Source organism: Triticum aestivum, chromosome 7D (genome assembly GCF_018294505.1).
Source record: "Triticum aestivum cultivar Chinese Spring chromosome 7D, IWGSC CS RefSeq v2.1, whole genome shotgun sequence".
NCBI classification, from domain to species: Eukaryota; Viridiplantae; Streptophyta; class Magnoliopsida; order Poales; family Poaceae; genus Triticum; species Triticum aestivum.
In genome coordinates, this window is record NC_057814.1 from 313693025 (window position 1) to 313712976 (window position 19952).

The 19952-nt window shown below is 45.9% G+C and overlaps 1 protein-coding gene across 6 annotated transcripts in view; it reads right to left on the bottom strand.

The window, feature by feature from the left end:
- LOC123169267 (uncharacterized) overlaps positions 1-19257 on the bottom strand; it is a 42656-nt gene extending 23399 nt beyond the window's left edge. For 3 of the 6 annotated variants that reach the window (XM_044587103.1, XM_044587102.1, XM_044587099.1), the window contains exons 1-8: positions 18956-19257; positions 18004-18502; positions 15475-15566; positions 3257-3421; positions 2778-3165; positions 2576-2694; positions 348-420; positions 59-270 (exon numbers count right to left, since the gene is read on the bottom strand). In XM_044587103.1, the coding sequence (XP_044443038.1) occupies positions 59-270; positions 348-420; positions 2576-2694; positions 2778-3165; positions 3257-3421; positions 15475-15566; positions 18004-18502; positions 18956-19032 (1625 nt within the window). In that variant the 5' untranslated portion in view covers positions 19033-19257. Of the gene's footprint in view, positions 1-58; positions 271-347; positions 421-2575; positions 2695-2777; positions 3166-3256; positions 3422-5516; positions 5884-15474; positions 15567-18003; positions 18503-18955 lie in introns of those variants that run through there. The other 3 variants (XM_044587101.1, XM_044587100.1, XM_044587104.1) reach the window with 3 other exon arrangements.
- Between the last annotated feature and the right edge of the window lie 695 nt (positions 19258-19952).

Below are 19952 nucleotides of genomic sequence, written 5' to 3' on the forward strand. Positions count from 1 at the left end.
AATCCATATCTGTAACATAAGGTGAGAGAATTATCGCCAAAACTGAAGGTTGACATACCCCTTAGATAGGAATCGTGCTGCCTTTACATTTAAGGGGTTCTCAAGCCATGAGCTATACTTTATAAAACTAGTCATCCAATAAGTGCAGACATTTAGCACCCTTGATATCAGTTCTCTTTTAGGCATTTCTTCTCTGCCTTGAGTATCAACTATTGCCGTTGGCACATCTTCATAGTAAAATGGAAGCCACTCAAGCTCTTCACAAACAACCTGAAGACAAGAAAGTCATATTAACCATTTGAAAAGCGAATTAGCATCAGAGCTCACTCTGTTGCATGCATACTTACCTCCACATACAACTGATAAGAACTAATCGAGGACAACTGTGGATAATATAGGACGCTCCCACCAATAAGGTACCTGGATGACCATAAGCTGATAAGTTAAACACTAACATTTTTTTTTGGAGAAAATGCAAAGCTTGCTTCTTGATGCATCGATAGAAAGAAAGATTTACAATCATACAAGCCTAAAAGTAGACCGAAACTATTGAGCACATAAGACAAGACTAAAACAAAAAACATTACACCACCAAATAAATCCCGGCCTAGATGCCATCCACACAAGCAAACACGACGCAAACTCCATGACAGGAAGCGAGATTCCAACTCTGAGGAGACACAAAGTTGGGTCGCTCCCGCTCTGGAGCAGACAGATGGCGCTGCAGACCGCCGGCCTCACACGGCCGCCGGCACCGCCAGTTTTCAAAGCTGCACCACCACACATCGCCACATCCCCTATCTGTTGCAGCATATGCCAGCATCCGTAAATTGAAACCCATCGAGTGCCCCCATGCGACCAAAACGCCACAGCATGGGATCCTCCACGGTCGAAACCCATCGAGTGCCCCTATGCCACCCACGGTAGCCGCATTGGCATGTTGCGAGCGTACCTGGATCTACCAGATAGAGCCAAAGTGTACTCCACCGCGCAAGCCAACCTAGGGTCAGACCTCCAAGAACAACGCCTCCATGAAAATGGTGAAATCTTCAATGCCGCGTCGTCAACCCGGCAAACCAGATCTAGGTTTTCACCGACGCCATGGACTTGGGCTCCTCGACGATGCCAACAAGGAGGTGACGGCCCCTGAGAACGCCCTCAGAGGCAGCACCGACAAAGGTCTTGTAGAGCTTTCGCTCGAAGCACCAAACCACAACTCACGCCTCGGCTACAACCAAACGAAGACACAACAGCAAGAACCTAGCACCGCCTACAACCATGCCAATTTGTTAGCATGGATGGCCCACCACCCCGCCAACAGAGGCCAGCACACGTTATGCATCAGGATCAGCATGGACCAACCATGGTTCCGCCTACAAAAGGAGCCAGCCTATGGCCCAGAGGGCCCGTGCATCAGCCGACCGAGATCTGCAGCAAGAGGCTCAGATCTGCGATATGAAGCCAACGCACATAGCAACACCCACAGCCACATCAAGCCAAGCTCCACGCCGACCGCAAGGGAGGCGGAAAGCTAGTTGCACGAATCCAGGCACTGCCGGACAAGGTACCAACCGACGCCATGCCGCCAACCACCGCGTCAGGGCACCAACCAACGCCAGCCTCCCGACGGATGTCGGACCACCCACACACAGCAAGCCAAGCCAGCCAGCACGCCAAGCACGCCTCTGATACCACCAACGCCGTTGTCTCGTCTGCTGCCGAACAAACCAGCGCAGCCAACCAGACCAGCCAGCACTGCTCGCCCCGATGGCCGCAAACGACCCTCAACGAACGACCCATAAAGCATACCCAGGCGTCGCAGTGGCACCACCATCCGGTTTCTGCGCAGACATGGCAGGGAGCAGCACTACCTCAAGAAGCGGTCTTGCAACCCCTAGGAAAGATGAGTGGCCATACCAGCATCTAGGGCGCACCGGCCAGCACAAAGGGGTGGACAGATCTGGCAGCAGCGCGCCAGCCCAACAGGCCACCACATGCCAGCCATCAGAAGCAGTTCAAGGTGCCTTGCACTGGTAGACCGCCACGAGGGCGTCGTTGCCGAACACCACAGCACAACCACCGTGTCCTCAGCCCAGATCCAAGGCGATACAAGTGCGAGAGAGGAGGACGAGAGAGGAGGACAGGAGCTGCCGGTCGCCGAGCCACCTAACACAGCTAGCTATGCCAGCCACGAATCGCTGCCCCGACGACTGATAGCCACCTCAAACTGAATTTGGATCACCGGAAACAGAGCTCCATGTACTGCACTCAGGCTGCAGCATGTCAACCTCCAAGGATGAGGGGCCGCGAGAGAAGGGGCAGGGAGGGAGGGAGGAGTAGACCGAGGAGCCCCGCCCCGCCACCGGCTGACCGGCGGCAACAAGGAGGGAGGTGCTGGAGATGCCATTTAGCGGCAGTGGAAGTCGCTAGAGCGGTTCACTTCCTACCTGATTTTGGTCAAGACTACAGCTTATGTAGTACTCCCTCTGTAAAATTCACGTCTATCGCACCTTACAGAGGGAGTAAAATTCAATTTCACTGAGAGAAGATTATCTAAAATTCACATCTATCGCACCTTACAATACTATTGATAGAATCATTTGAATCTGTATGACTTTTGGAAGACAGGTATACTTGTGTACTTCTGCCTAAAGCAATGAAAAAACCAAATATCGCTAGGTCCTTTTCCAAAACCTGCAGCAAGAAATAAACAAATTGGGTTAGATCAAATCAGAGAGGATTTTAAGACTAGAAATGAAATATTGTTGGGTTCCAACCTCAATAGTTTCACTTGTTGTCAGTCTTGACCATATCTTTTCACGATCAAGAGCCCTTAGTAATTGTTTCTGAACCAGATCAATCCAAAATGATATCTCAAGTCCATGATCATTAGCAAACTTAGGAACAGCAGCACGAGGACCAAAATTGCACAAGAATTCTCTCTGAAGACCAATATCTTTCGTCAAGGTATACGCTTTACTTATAGGAACGAATTCAAGAAGCATATCCAGGAATCGGCCAATAATATCAGGGACCATGGAGAAAAACTGCTGACAAGAAACTTTTGCTGATCCTAGCTTCGTAATAGCAGCAAGACAGAACAGACCAAGCACAAGCAAAGAAAGGTCACTTTCACTAGTATCCATTGGCTTGCCTTCGCTGCATCTAAGAACATACAAAACAAACATATATGTGAGCCACATATTACGCATTGTACAGTAAACATATTACATGAAAAGAAATTGATAAAACATACATTGCTGTTGCAGAATTAAATCGTCGATCATTTTCAAAAGTGTTCACAAATGTCCTCACCACCAATGGATTTTGATTAGATGAATACCACTGATATAATGAAGGTTCCCTTTTAGCCAATTCATTCTGTATAACACCATCTAGAGAGCTGAGAAGGCGGGATAAACTGCAACCAAATATACATCGGTTACGCGAATTTATTATCAAATCCATTGTCAAATTAACCCTGAGCTAACAAAGCACAAATACAGCCTTCCTAAACAAAATATAAATACAGCCTCACATGGTAAACCTTGGAAGTTTATTTCTTCATGAATCATGATAGATCAATTGATGAAGCAACTTTGTTAGGAAGATTCCAGTCAGTTTAGAGATCGTATTGAGCTTGAATAGATTTACCAGCTTGTTGGTCAATTCTTGTCTACTATATAAAAGGGCCAACCCCTCTCAATAAAGCAAATAAGAATATTGTCATTTACTTTTATCTACTTTTCAGTAATTACGGTTATGTCAGTAGCAGGTCCTTCCACGAGTACTATCTAAAGATAGAAAAGCAGTTTTTTGCTACAAGATATTTAATGCTCACACACGTATGAAACATATGTAGGAATTGAATCACTCAACCCCCCCCCCCCCCCCGCCTCTTCCTGAGATATGCTTCACACACTCTCAGAGACACACAGAACTACTAGTAGTGAGCCTTTATTGATAGTATCTCGTACACCTAACACTGAAGCTTAGCTCTCTCTCTCTCTCTCTCCCGCCCTCCCTCCCTCTGAGAAAATCACTCAGCTCCTCTCTCACTTTCTCTGTGTTGTTTATCACATGTACAACACAAGCTGTTTTGGTGACTTGTTGCCTCACACAGCCAAAGCCTTTTTCTTGTTGATGCACTACAAGCTTATCTTACAAAGATGGCATACATGTCTATTTATAGGCTACATCAACCTGACCTTGACCTCCAAGGCTCCAAACGGACCTGAGCAATACAGCTCAGAAGCAGCTAGCTATACTACTCCACCACCAGTACAAACAGCTGATTTACTGCTGTCATTTATAGCTCTAGCGCAGAACAAGCACAAACCAAATTGACTACTAGCCGACTGCATACTTTTCTCTACTATTAAAGGGGAACCTGCCGTTGTCGTCATGATGGTTTGACCTCATCCTTCCCACGTACAACAACCATCGACCGAAAAACTCTCAGGCGCAAGGGCCACGATCGTAGGATCCCGCACGGGGCAGAAAAACGCTGGAAAAAAAAAAGAACCACACGTTCTCCATCTCCTCCACGATCTCCATCTCGACTTTCTCGAGATCTCTCACCAGAAAATGAACCACCCGGCGCCTCCCTCTCCCCCCATCACCAAAACTGCGGGTGGTGGTATGACCGCAATCCAATGCAAGGGTGGGGAGGGAGGTCGGGGGGGTCCGTGGTGTGGCGCAGGCCGAGGAGGAAGAGGAGAGGTACGCTGGCGGTGGATCAGGTCGAGGATGAGGAGGGGAAGTGCGGTCCGGTACTGTGGGCAGGTGCTCGCCGGAAAGCCACGCAGATGGGCGCCACCGCCATCAACTCGAGCAGCACCGCGGCCACCACGCTCTGCCTCTTCACGCGTGACGATCTGAAGGGTGCGCCGTGTGCTCTTTTTGGTCTGCGATTTTAGTTTTAGATGCACGAGTGACGGCGTTGCGACGCGTTTGCGGCAGGAGCTGCGGTGCGAGGAATGGATCTGGGAGCCCTCCTGTGCGAGAGGGCGATGGCGACAGTGACTCCTCGAGTGTGCGTGGATTTGGCGTGTGGTTGGCCTCGGCCTAGCGTGGTAGTGGCCCGAGGCATGCGTGGTTACAGTCGTTAGATGGTTCTCCGCCACAAAAAAGGTATACCACTTTCTAGCCTTGTCATTTGATTTTAAGTAGTCTTCAGTCACCTATTTCTGCTTTCATTCCATATCGGTATTTGTACTTTGGACCATCGTCAAACATTATGCTCGTTCTTTGGATCCTAATAATGGGCACACATTGTGGATGGCTTAACTGGCTCTATAGAGGAGGTTTGATCTGAAGTACTCTATTCTTTGTAAAGGTATTCATTAGAGTGCAACTAATTCAATGTTTACCTGCGAGCATAAACTTGGTGTCCAAGCACCTAGAATAGACAGGAAAGAAAAATATGGTGATCCGGCTCATGGTCATGGTGCCATTACTTGAGTGATATACATTTCTCTCTATATTTTAGAAGCAGCAAACTCATATTTTCTTACATTTGTTTTTCTGGTCTTCCCAAGAAGCTGAGGTTTAGTAACAGATGTCTCAGGAAATAATATGGACGGAGATTACTTGATCTTGACAAAGGCATCATCGCCACAAATAAGTACTCCCTCCGTAAAGAAATATAAGAGCGTTGAGATCACTAATGATCTAAACGCTCTTATATTTCTTTAAGGAGGGAGTAGTTGATGCCATCATTCATGAAGTCTGTCCAGGATGACATCAAGGAGAAATATAAGGCCTCTTCCTCGTTGTTGATGTCGGATCGATAAAAAATGATGATTGCAATGCTACCTCCTATTCAGTCTTGCCATGTTGATGCATGCACGCTATTGCTCACATTCGGGGCACTGTAATTACCTGCAGGATTGACATACGCCGCACTTAACTCTCCAAGTACAGTCAAATTTGCAAAGCCTCTGAGGAAGTTATTTCTCTTGATGGCATGCTTTCATTGGAGATGACAATGCATATGATTTATTAGTAAAGGGGTGTATATGGACGTAGATCAGATTAGTTCTAGGTGGCATTATTATGGGTGTATTTCGATATCTGTTGTACTTGAAAATCACGGAACAACCCCTCCATCTTGAAAGGATTTGTGGGTGTTTCCATTTTGTTTTATATCATAAATCATCAATTACATTGCTGCCGTAATATTGTGAAGTTAGCAAATGCATGCACCTTTTAGCTTTCTTGATGTGGCAGCTTGCCCGTGTGTTTTGGGTTACATTAAATAGTGTAGATACACCAGTGTTGTTGAATCACATCAGTCATCCTATTGAAAGTCAGTAGGCTCCCTTGTGTACTCAATGGTGTTTGTGTTGCAATAACTGATCAAATATTTTACCTGGATGTATATCGAGTAGGATTATACGTCTATCAAATATGATTTCAACATTTAATGAGTCGAAAAGGTCAGTGTCAGCATCTAAATATTCAGTATCCACCCTTGAGTTTGATACACGGTTTATATACTTATGTGTGTTTTCTCCTGCAGATTGGTATTACTAATATATGCTTATACGCTTTTAAGGTCTCGAGCATGTCCACTTCCAGAGGCCCTTGGGAATAAACTATCATTTGAGATAGCTGCTGGACTGAAAGATCGAGTATAATCATGATTCCGATTTGTCCTTTGCCAAGTAAAGTCATTCCTGTATCAAGTGTAATTATACAGTCTGAATCTTTCAGTCGCATACAACAAAGTGTGGTGGGAAAACTCATGGTTGTAAGTCAGCACGTTAGTTTGGTTCAAAAAAAAGTTCAAAGTAGAAAGATAGGTCGATGGTGCATTTTCAGTACTTTCGAAAGGTACCGCATTTTCATTTGTCTGTCCTGGTAAAGATATAAACAGTTTGTTCTCCTTGGAAAATTTGCACTATGATAAATGTTCTAACTACTACAGATATCACCTGAGATTTTTGCATTTGCTTTCTCCCACTGAGTAGTCAATAGTGCATTTTCCTGTTGCCCGATTTCCAGTTTGTGGTTATATGATGTATCCATTATTTTACATGCCTATAACTTGTACAACTGAATGTGGACTTTTGGGAAAATTTTACAGTTAAACTTAGACCTCTCAGTTATAAATATGTACTCTTCCATATTTGCTTTCTCACTGGATCACTGAATACCATGGCATATTCTTGCTTGTCATGGAGCAATATCATAATTTGTTCCACTGGGAAAATGAGAAAATTGGCACTATTGTCTCTTGTTTGCTGTTCTTTAGTGAGAGTTGTGGGAAATTGATTGCACCTTTCCTTGCAGGGAGCAGGACATACTCAGGCACTGTGGAAGGATTCTGAATTATTGTTTATTAAACGCTGCATATGATTCTGCAACTGGAAAATTTGCACTATATGTTTCTTAATTAGTCATTATCATGTACCTTAGCAGGGAGTAGTAGATGGATGACGTAAATAGATGCATTAAAGTAGTTGGTTCTTTTCCCCGAAAAAACAAGTAGTTGGTTCTTTTTTGGTGATGTAGAGCTAAAGCAACCTATAGACTGGTAAACATTTTAAATCACGAAGTGGATCTTGTACTTTGTAAAATGAGATTTGCACAAGCTGAGAGCTGCGTTGCTGAGATATTCTCCTCCCCCACCAGTTGGTATAGTGCTGAATCCAGGGGAGAAGCAGAATAGAAAACCCTTCTCTTGAGCGCTGACCAATAAGATTAGTTCCTTTTTTTAACTACTAGCAGATAAGGCGCTTCCTACACATGAACCAGATTCTTGCACTCTCATGTTGATCCTTATTGTTCTTCAACACTGGGATACTTTTTATCTTCATCTTACATGCACTTTGGACATAACGACATTATGTATTTTGTTGTAACGCATTGCCATGAGGAATACGGAATTAACATAGATATTCAATCTCAAGTTTCCTTAGAAATCCAATTTCAATAGGATCCCCATGCCTCATTAGCCCCTACGGATCAATTGCAGTTGAGCAATCACGAATGAAAACGAGCAGGTGTATAATATCCCATCATCTCTCGCAATATGCGAGGACCGTTTCATATACTCCCTCCGTCCCAAAATAAGTGACTCAACTTTGTACTAGCTTTAGTACAAAGTTAGTACAAAGTTGAGTCACTTATTTTGGGACGGAGGAGGTATTTTCTAAAGTTCTAAACAGGTGCCAAAACCATGGTAAAACAAGATGAAATTTTTTTGAAGTGACGACGGTGTGCTTGAGCAGGCGTAGATGAAGAGAATAGAAAATGAGGGAAGGAGGGACAGAAAGAAAGAAGTTGCTTAATCTTCTTACAAGGAGAGTGTGGTTAAGATGACATGACAACCGCCTAGGAAATAAGCAAGAGATAGTTATTGCTATATGGAAGGAAACTACACGTCGTCATGCTCAACAAACTTTCAAATTATAACATTTTTATCACTTTGTGTATATATCTTGTTATCCCTGTTAGGAAGTATTAGTATAGGTCTAGGAGTCCTTATTAGTCTATGTTTAGTTTCCCTACACCTCAAGTCTTGTGTAATATATATATGCCCCTTGGGCCTTCAATAAAGATAAGTTGCTTTCCTAACATGGTATCAGAGCCTAGGTTTAGGTCCCCTCCGGCGCCGCAACTCGCCTCATGATCGGGTTTTTTTTCTCCCGTAATCTATCTTCGATCGATCCCTGGATCGATCTCATGCCGCTGCTGCCATCGATACTAGATCGATCGAGTCCAGAAATAACATGCCCGCTGTTGCTCCCTCCAAGACGTGCGCTGACTACCGCCTCACCCGATCGCCATCAAGATCGACGCCCAGGCCGCTCCATGCCGCCCGGCAAGCCTACTGGATCGATGCGCCGTTGGGCCTCTACACGTTCACTATTGGGCAGCCATGGGCCGACTCCTGGATTTGGACCCTCAACAAACGTCCGTGTTCTTCATCGACGGCCGCTCCTGCCCTCCCAGATCGACGTGCCCTACAGCAGGTCTCCCATCCGGATCGATGCACCCGCCTGTTGGATCCCGTCGCTGTACGCCTGTATGCTTTGCATCCATCTGATTCGGGCCGCCTGGCGCCCTTCTGTCCAGATCGAGCAGAGCCACCGATGGTCACGTCTCCAGATCGGGTGTGCTGCCGTTTCTCCGTTTGCCTCGTCTCGATCTTAACTCGTGCGACTCATTCTAGCTACTCTCACATGTCCTGCTGTACTGCTGCCCTTTTCTGCTCTAGTCGCTGCTCTGCGCTGCTGTGGAGCTCTCCTTGCTACGCGTGCTAGCTTCTGAAAAGTCCAATGTCTTCTGCATGCATGATGGCTTTTGCATCGTTTTCTCATGTGTGCTTTCCTTCTAGCTTTATAATTTCCGCTGCGTCCACCAAATCCGTTGATATTCTGTGTTTCTCATTGTCCTCTCTATAGGATTTATGTGGTCTCTCTTTGCATTGTTGATCTAAGCCCATTCTATTGCCGCCGAGGTTCTTAGCCGCCGGTTTTCATGGGCCATGATTCTTTAAGCAATGCTTCATTCTCTTGATGTGCCATCTTCTTTCGACAACCCATCTCCTCTTGATACTTCTCTTGTATCTTCTATTGATGCGGTGTCTTCCTCTGATGTGCCATCTTTTCTTTATCCCCTTTGGCGACTCAACAGGTTTTGAAGACTCTTCATGCTACGACGACACTCAAGACGCGGATTTGGATTATCATTTTTATTTCTAATATTACACTTCTTCAAATGCAATGCTATTGCATACGCTTTGCATTTGAGGGGGGGTGTTAGGAAGTATTAGTATAGGTCTAGGAGTCCTTATTAGTCTATGTTTAGTTTCCTTACACCTCAAGTCTTGTGTAATATATATATGCCCCTTGGGCCTTCAATAAAGATAAGTTGTTTTCCTAACAATCCCGTGGCAACGCACGGGCATTAAACTAGTACTAGGTAAGTGTTGGCCTGAACCGACCTATACTAATGCCTAGTTAATTAAGCACAACACACAAGGATTATATCTAACATTCTCCCCCTAATCCTTGCGTGCTACCTTGGCCATTCCAGTCCTTGCTTTAAGCTCACGACTAGTCACGGCACCAAACCATGCTTTATCAGCCTCACACTTAACTCTTCTTTATGATGACATCACACCACTGCCACCGGCTTCACACCGACTATCTATCGGCATCACACGAATACACTTCCTGTGACAATGGCATCACACCGACCCCGCCTAACGATAGCTTCACACTACCGTCTTTGTTGGCCTCACATCCACGCTTCATATGACAATGGCATCACACCACTGTCATTTGTGCAGAGTCCCTAACGGCATCACATCGCCAGGAGTGCACTAACCTCAACTCTCGCAGGAGCAAGAAGTACTTTGTGTTTCTTCTTTGGACACTCATAAGTATAATGTCCAAAGTCATCACAGCTGTAGCACTGCACCTCGCTTTTATTTTTGCGTCCACGGCCACGGCCTCTCATCATGAGAAGTTGCTCCTCTACACCACTCAGCTCCAGCCCCTTGAGGAGCTCCTCATGCGCCTTGAGTGACCCAATGGCCTCCTCCGTGGCCATCTTGTTGATGCCACTAAACAGCGCAATCGATGAAGCAACTAGGATGAATTTGTTGGAGACGGCTCGCAACAGCTTCTTCACGACATACTTCTCCATCGGGTCTCCAAGCTCACGAATATGCCCCACAAGTGTCGTGAATTTCGCCGCAAAATCATCCATGGACTCTCCATCAGTCATCTTGAGGTTATCAAACTCCGAGCATAAGGATTGAATCCTTGCTTCTTGAACACGCTCTACACCCACATGCATGGAGCATAGCGCTGCCCACATATCATAGGCCGGTCTCCTCTCCAACAGGTGGCAGCGGCGCGTCGACGGTTGACTGGGACATATTTGTCAAGGCCAGCTCCTGCATGCTCTCATCAACCTCCTTGGACGAGCTCTCAGGATCAATGGCATCCCATGCACCATTTGCTTGCAAGAGGTACTTCTCATCGCCCACGCTGCGTAGTTGGTCCTTGTCAGTATGGGAACGTAATCCTCCCGGTTGCACTCTCAGAGACACACACAGAACTACTACTAGCAGTGGGACTTTATTGATAGTATCTCATACACACACACAACACTAGCAGCGAAAAGGTTAGCTCTCTCTCTCTCACAACACAAGCTGTTTTGGTGACTTGCTGCCTCACACAGCCAAATCCATTTCTCTAATTGATGCACTACAAGCTTACCTTACAAAGATGGCATGCATGCCTATTTATAGGCTACATGGACCGACCTTGACCCCCAAGGCTTCAGACCGATCTGAACAATACAGCTCAGAAGCAGCTACCTATATTACTCCACTACCAGTACAAACGGCTCATTTACTGATGTCATTTATAGCTCTAGCACAAGACAAGCAAAAACCAAATTGACTACTAGCCAACTAAATACTTCTACTAGGTAAGTGTTGGTGTAAACTGACCCATAATAATGCCTAGTTAATTAAGCATAGCACACAAGGATTATATCTGTTCGGAAGTATTAGTATTGGTCTAGGAGTCTTTATTAGTCTACTTTTACTTTCCTTGCACCTCAAGTCATGTGTAATATATATATATGCCCCTTGGGCCTTCAATAGAGATAAGTTGCTTTCCTAACATGGTATTAGAGCCTAGGTTTAGGTCTCCGGCACCGCAACTCGTCCTTACAATCCAATTTTTTTTCTACCTCGCGATCAATCTGTTGGTCGATCTCGTCTTCCACCATCGTTCCCATCGGGCGGGCCGCCGCTGCTCCTCTCTCCGGCCGGCTACTGCGAGCCTGCCGCATCTCGCCCTGCTGTCTGCAGCGTCTGCTCGATGCTTTCCTCTGTTTGCGGGCCTGCATGGCCTTTCCGCGATCGCCTCACAGCCCATGGCGCCGCTACCAACAACCGTGCCTCAAATCGGACCCAAGCTGGGTCATCTCCACGTCCGCGCACGTGATCTAGAAGCCTGGCACAGTCGCAATCCTGCGCGCTCGCGCGTACTCCAGATCAGTCCCGCCTCCATCAGAGTCGCCACCACCTGTGTCTGCTGCTGCTGTAGCTGGCTGGGTGCGCCTCACCGCTCGTGGATCCCGTCCAAGGTCGCCGATCCGCTGGTCAACTCTGTGTCAATCCACCGGCTACGGTCCTACCCGGCTGCTTCCTTGCCCGATTTGGGTGTCCCGGGCTGCTTCTGCACCTCCAGCCTACTGTTGCTGCTAGTGTGCTGCTGCTTCTCAGCGTGTTCCTCTGCATGCTGCCGCAAGCTAGTGCTATTTCCAATTGGGTCTGATTCAGTGTACGCGTGATGATCGCATTGTGTACGTGGGCACTTGCCCTTCTGTTACTCAGTTGTTTTTGGCCTCGCCGCCATGATTTTCTTCCGCTGCTATCGCATCTACTCCAGTATGTGTTCCCAGCTTTCTAGTTTTCTTTGTTTTCCGCTGCGTCCACCAAATCCATTGATATTTTGTGTTTTCTCATGTCATGGGAGTCCACCAAACTTTTGTCCGTCAGCCTTTTTCAATAGGATTTTTGTGGCCTCTCTTTGCATTGTTGATCTAAGCTCATTCTCTTGCCGCCGAGCTTCTTTCGCCGTCAGTTTTCATGGGCCATGATTCTTTAAGCAATGCTTCATTCTCTTGATGTGGCATCTTCTTTTGACAACCCATCTTCTCTTGATACTTCTCTTGTATCTTCTATTGATGCGGTGTCTTCCTTTGACGTGCCATCTCTTTGTTATCCCCTTTGGCGACTCGACATTGTTAAGGAGTATTAGTATTGGTCTAGGAGTCCTTATTAGTCTATGTTTAGTTTCCTTACACCTCAAGTCATGTGTAATATATATATGCCCCTTGGGCCTTCAATAAAGATAAGCTGCTTTTCTAACATGGTATCAGAGCTTTCGGTTTTTTTTTCGCACGCGCAACTCGTGCTGATCCGATCTAATCTCACGCCGCCACCAACCCCCTCTTGGCCGGACGCTACCTCCCCTCGCCGTGCCGCCCTCTTCCTATGGACATCTCGCGCCGCCCTCCCTCCTTCGCGTGCCCTGCCAGGGTCCTCCCTGGTCAATGTTGTCTCCAGATCGGGAGATTGGGCCACCCCGGTTAACTCTGCCTCCAGATCGGGCTGGTTTGGCACCCTCCAGAGATCGGGCTGGATCGGTCAATATCGTCGCGCAGGATCTCATTGCCCTGAAGATCGCCGCCGCCTCGGTCAACGTCGCCCCCATGCAGGTCTCCTGCGCTCGCGCTGGCTACTCTCCAAGTCTGCCACCGGGACGATCGGCCCTCCCGCGCGTGAAGACCGTCGCCGCCGCGTGACAACCACCATCCCGATTCATCAGTCTCTGCTCTCTGCACATGTGTCCCGTGTGCAGCCGCTTCTCACTCGCGTGCGTCCGCTCATACAGCCGTGTAGCCGTGTTGCTCTCCTGCTTCTACTTCCGTGTGCGTGGCTGCTGCTATCTCCTGCTATGGTGGCTGCTGCTGCTGCATGCTTGTCTGCGCTGGCTGCTGCTAAACCTCGTAGCACTCATGCATCTCTGCTTGCTCCTCTTTGCTGCTCTTTGTCGGCATCTTACATGCACGACTTCCTTCATAATCTCTTTTGCAAACACGATGGCTTCATCATCTTCGTCTAGTGTGTGCTTCCTAACTTTCTAGTTTTTAGTTTATTTTCCGTTGCGTCCACCAAATTCGTTGATATTTTGTGTTTCTCATGCCATGCGAGTCCACAATAGCTATGTCCGTCAGCCTTCTTCTGGTCATTGTCCTCTGTATAGGATTTCTATGGCCTCTCTTTGCATTGTTGATCTAAGCCTATTCTCTTGCAGCCGAGCTTCTTTCGCCGTCGGTTTTCATGGGCCATGATTCTTTAAGCAATGCTTCATTCTCTTGATGTGCCATCTTCTTTCGACAACCCATCTTCTCTTGATACTTCTCTTGTATCTTCTATCGATGCGGTGTCTTCCTCTGATGTGCCATCTCTTCGTTATCCCCTTTGGCGACTTGACCGGTTTTGAAGGCTCTTCATGCTACGACGACACTCTCAAGATGCGGATTTGGATTATCATTTTTTTCTAGTATTACACTTTTCAAATGCAATGCTATTGCATACGCTTTGCATTTGAGGGGGGGTGTTAAGGAGTATTAGTATTGGTCTAGGAGTCCTTATTAGTCTATGTTTAGTTTCCTTACACCTCAAGTCATGTGTAATATATATATGCCCCTTGGGCCTTCAATGAAGATAAGTTGCTTTCCTAACAGACATGTTTTGAAGACTCTTCATGCTACGACGACACTCTCAAGACGCGGATTTGGATTATCATTTTTTTCTAGTATTACACTTCTTCAAATGCAATGTTATTGCATACGCTTTGCATTTGAGGGGAGGGGGGGTGTTCGGAAGTATTAGTATTGGTCTAGGAGTCCTTATTAGTCTATGTTTACTTTCCTTGCACCTCAAGTCATGTGTAATATATATATAACAATATCTAACAATAGAGAAGTTGCTTTCCTAACAATTGTTACAGTATACGTGGATTGCACTAGCCCTTTCCATCAGTTCGGACTTTTGGTTGCGTTGGCTAGTGCATGAAGCTTAACATGGTATCGGAGCTAAGGTCTTGAGTTCAAGTCCTGGTTTGCGCAATTTATTAAAAATTGTTGTTGCCCCCCTTTGTGTCCACGTATAGGCCTCTTGAGTCATACGTGAGTTCCGCGCGCCGTCGCTCTCTTCCGGTTGCACGTGTTGACTTGTCTTCCCTGTCACACGTGAGAGGGGGTGTTACAGTATATGTGGATTGCACTAGCCCTTTCCATCAGTTCGGACTTTTGGTTGCGTTGGCTAGTGCATGAAGCTTAACAACAATATCCAACAATATATACTCGCTTATTTGCACAAAAACTTGGGCATTCATTAGAAAACCCTTGCACCAAAGTGGTGCCGCCCCTGATCCATGGTATAGCTATTGTGTCACATAATTCACATATTATCGATCTAAATGTGGTCAAACTTGAATCTTGGAATGGGTGGGCCATAGATGAGTACTATGTAAAGTAGAAAACAGGATTCGCTTCATGATATTTAAATTGTAGACTCGGTGTGTGGTTGCTAAATTGTGGTGTGCTCAACTTATTTATAGTCTACTGCGGATAGAAGTAGCTGTGTAAACAGGAAAAGGATGGCTAGCCAAACCAAAGGATAAAATAGGTAAGAGCTGATTATGCAAAAGGGATTATCATAATCCACCACAACACTGAACTCAGTAATAGAAACACATATATACTCCATCTGTAAACAAATATAATTTTAGGTCACTACTTTAGTGATTTAAAACGTCTTGCATTTGTTGACAGAGGGAGTAAGTAATAAGGGTAAGCTATGAGCAATTTTCGGCCAAATTTTGAGAAATTCGGTATGAAAATCAAGATAAAAGCTAGAGGACCTACCTCCTTTGAACAAATACATTAATATCTCTATCTCTGCCGTTCCCCCTTGATGAAACATCGATAACTGCTTGCAGTAACGAGCTAACAGCAGCCTGCAAACAATTTGTGTAATAATTGAGGGAGAAGAAAATTCAAATCTCACCAAAAAATTGTAATCTGCAGCTGGCTTATTGAATGATATCCATGTGGAATTAAGAAATACTCCCTCTGTTCACAAGTATAAGATGTTCTAACTTCTTTGTAAATCGGATGTATATAGACACGTTTTAGTGTGTTCACTCATTTCAGTCCGTATATAGTCCATATTGTGAACGGAGGAAGTATTAAAATAAAGCATGTCAGTTGTGGTGCTTGGACCTAAGTTGATTAATAGTGGCAGCATCTTCACAAGTTCACACATATTTTCCAGAGCAAAATCACTTCCACCAGGAAGCTTGTCACGCAGCCATAGATACTGGGCCCAGCCGGATAAATCCTAATTGCTTTTATTGCTTTCCAAGTCAAGTTAGTTTGGTTAGTAAGGATTGTGTTTAGATACTTCCTTGTTAGTTGAGTCGGTTCAAGTCTTTTGTAAACTACTGCCAAGCTGCGCTATAAAACTAGGCAATTAGCGTGTAATCAGGTATCAAAGAAAGAAACAGAAAAAAAAAGGTTTACCGGCGCCAAAACCCAAATACCATTGCCCCCGTCGAACATCCCACGATTATCCCCTCCACAATCTAGGTCATGACAACTTGGCATGAGACGAACCGATTCTCCAATCCCCACCACCATCCCCCATGGTCACCAAGATCACCAAGCTTCTGGATGAGAAGTTGTCCGCCCACCAGAAAGAACTTCTGGGTGAACTGAAAGGCACTGTCTTCAAGAAATTTAAAGAGGGCACTGAGAAATCAGGGAGCAAGCAGCAGCCAATCGCATGGGCACCGAGCGCCTCAAGTGGGTGGCTCCGTCAAGGGCCAGTACAGGGATAACCTGAAGACAGACACCATAACAGCCTGCCCACAACTGAAACCGACGAGTGCAAACCCAAATTTCACAAGCTGGAGTTCCGAATCTTTGACGTCTCCGAAGACGCACTGCCATGGCTCACTCGTGTTGAGCAAATGGGCAAGGCACACCGGAAAGTGCAAGGAGTGGCTCACATCCTACCATCTGGCGAGGCACGGAGGCAGGCATCACTATGGTACCGACGCCTCAGACGTGCACATAGCGCGCCTCCCTGGAGGGAGTTCAGTTCAATGCTGGATCGGCGTTTTGAGCCAAAATCCGGAACATCGAGCTGGCAGGGATTAAGAACCTGCATCAAATCGGCTCCGTCGACGACTATGAGGAGCAATTTTTAACTCTCATGTGCAGGTGCGAAGGACTTACAGAGGCACACCAGGTGGAGCCATTCATGGTGAGTCTTCACAGGTCGATCCGGACCGACATCAAGCTCATGTACCCAGCGACACTAGAGGATGCCATGGATCATGCACGCGCGTAAGAGGAGTGTGACACGCGAGAAGACAGCAAGAGAGAAAGCTCTCATGCCCAAGGGAACCACTAGGGAGGTGTCAAGCCATCTACTCCAGAACATGCAGCTCCTCCCAAAGCGATGGTGGCGTTACCCAGCAAGCGGCAACTCATGCGGCTATCACGAACGAGCGGCGTGCCAAGGGCCTCTGCTACAACGGTGACGGCAAGTACAACCCCGGCCATCGCTGCAAGTGCTTTTATGCTTGTTGGGTGGGTGTTTCCGAAGACGAGGCACCAACTGGACACAAGCACTGGTTCCGTTGTCTTCTTAGGCAGACTATTGCTCTTTCAAGCTGAAGAACGAGCTGCTTGTCGAAGGGGCGAGTGATGTCACGCCAGCCATGGGATACTGGGCCAGACAGATAGGTCCTAAACTCCTAATTGCTTTTATTGCTTCTCAAGTCAAGTTAGTTTGGTTAGTTCAGATTCTGTTTAGATCTTTCCTTGTTAGTTGAGTCGGTTCAAGTCCTTCCTAAACTACTGCCAAGCTGCATTATAAAGCCAGGCAATTAGCGTGTAATCAGGTATCGATGAAAGAATTAGAGAAGAGGGGATGTCTACCTCACCACGGCTCCAAAAACCAAATATCCTCGCCCCCCTCCTTCCAACGTCCCACGGTTATCCCCTCCGCAACCTAGGTTGTGACAGAGCTACTACTGTTTTAATACACACTAGTGGATTCAGTTACAATTGATAACCCATCCATAATTGTTTTAGCCACCTAACATACAAAATAACCGCCAAGTATATAAACTGACTACAACAGAATTGTACTCAATAATTCAAGAAGAAAAATTGGCTAACAACAGAATTACCTGAATGGGCTGAAGAAGCAAAAGAAATAAGGATGCATGTAACAACTACGGTTTACACAAAATACTCATGGCTGTTCTCTGAGTGGAATGGGGAAAAACTCAACAAAAACCTATTAAGACTACAGAGATTTATCACTCTCTTCACGCAAAGCACAAAGGCAAAATTTACATCTGAAGATTGTTAAGTTTCTACCTGGTAAGACAGCGATTTTATCCATGCATTGTTATCGACACCAAGCCACATCTTTGGGAACCAAGAGTTTATTGATGATTTGCTGTGATCAAGGAAAGCCAATTCAATAGATCTCGCAGCATCATGTATTGATTGGACAAGGCCAGTGCTTATGTCTTCATTTTGCAATGCTTTATCCAATTTCACCCTTATTTCCTTCATTTGACTTGCTGGATCAACTTGTGGTACTCCATTAACAGACACACCACTGCCATCATCTTGAGAAGCCAATGGAATACTGTGAACCCACCTTCCAGTTCTCTGAAAGGCTATCCTCTGTCTCCTAAATTCTAACCATCTAGCACTCAAAATGATCTTCTCAAATTCCGATGGTGAACTTGTTAAATAGCACTTTCTCTTAGAAATTTGGGAATGGAATTTTTGACTCCTTAGATCAACAACACTTCTGCATACGAACCTGAATCCGTATACTTTGTCCAGGGTGCAAATCTTTGATGTGCTGTAAACATACCCATTTGATCAGTTAATAATCCAAAACAGTAAACAGAACTGTAAAACGAACTTCATTATATCACAAATATTTGTCCACTAGTTCCACCCATCAAACCAACAGAACAGAAGCCAAAACAAGTTTTGGAACCCGCTTCGCAAGTCATTTTTGACGATGAGACTGTGAGACCACAATGCTACAGGCATCACCTTTGCCAGCAAGCTACCAGACCAACAAGGCAGAAATTTCCAGCCTACACACAACCCCGAATCACCCGCCCAACTCAGAGACCAATTCAACAAACCACAAGCAGTCACACCTACACCTCCCAATAGCAAGACTAATCTGCGCATTCCTGCGCAATACCTCCCACCAGTGAGCTAACAGTAGCAACTAGCGACTAATGGGACAGCTAGCAAAGCCTCGGAAAGACATAGAACGAGATAGAGAGAGAAGTCCGACCTGGCTGCGCAGATGGCTGCCCTCGGCTCGCCGCCGAGGGTGAAGTGTCGCGGCTGCGACGCCACGGCGGTCGCCATCAGGGGCTGCTACTCCTCGAGGCCGACGACGAGATCGGCGCGGGATTCACGAGCTTCACAACAAGCGAGGACGAGAGGGATAGGGTTTATATCTGGAGGAAAGCTGCGGTGGGAAAGAACTCAACCGAAGCAAGGCTTCCAGGCGATGCGAGCGATGAGGGGGGAAAGAGGGCCCCGGAAACGATAGGCACCGGGAAGGGCCACTTGGCTTCTCCCTTTCTTCTTCTTTTCCTTTTTCTGGGAGTGTCTAGTTTTCAGTCGTGTGTTTTTCGGTTTGGTTTTGGTTGGATTTTTTCTTCAGTTCTGTCTAGACAAGTCTATGTAGTAGTGATTTAGCTTTTTATAATCCGGTCTTGCCATGTAAAAATGGACCATAAAATTTTGCTTTTATGTTGGTCCTCGCCGAGATTTGACCCGACAATTTTGATAAGATTCCTCATTCAAAGATGAGGAACTCATAATTGTTGCAATCATGCAAAACAAGTGTGGTTGCACGCTGTGGATATTCACTTTCAGGACGTTAATCTTTTCTCATGATTTTGCAAACGCTTTCAGAACCTTCACAAGCACGATTTTATACAGGAATGTACCTTCGACCCAAGGTTGTTCCGCATATGCAACCTGTGCATTTATTTATTTTTCGGCATATTTGTCACTCTTCGTGTCTCATTTAAGTTTTTCATCACATGTATAGAATGTATCATCCTCTTTTTTCGTGCATAGCAAATGCTCTAGAGGCATGTGGTAGCTATTTCTTTCCTAAGAATAAATAGCGTTAGTGTTCCTGGTTTACATCCTTATCAAAAGTTGCCCTCAGTATTTGGTATCAGGTGGTCTTACTCATGAGTATTATCGGCTAGCAAAGTCCTTCGTCTTACATAATCTTAGAAGATTTGTGTGTTGTGATCAAGGTTTTTTGT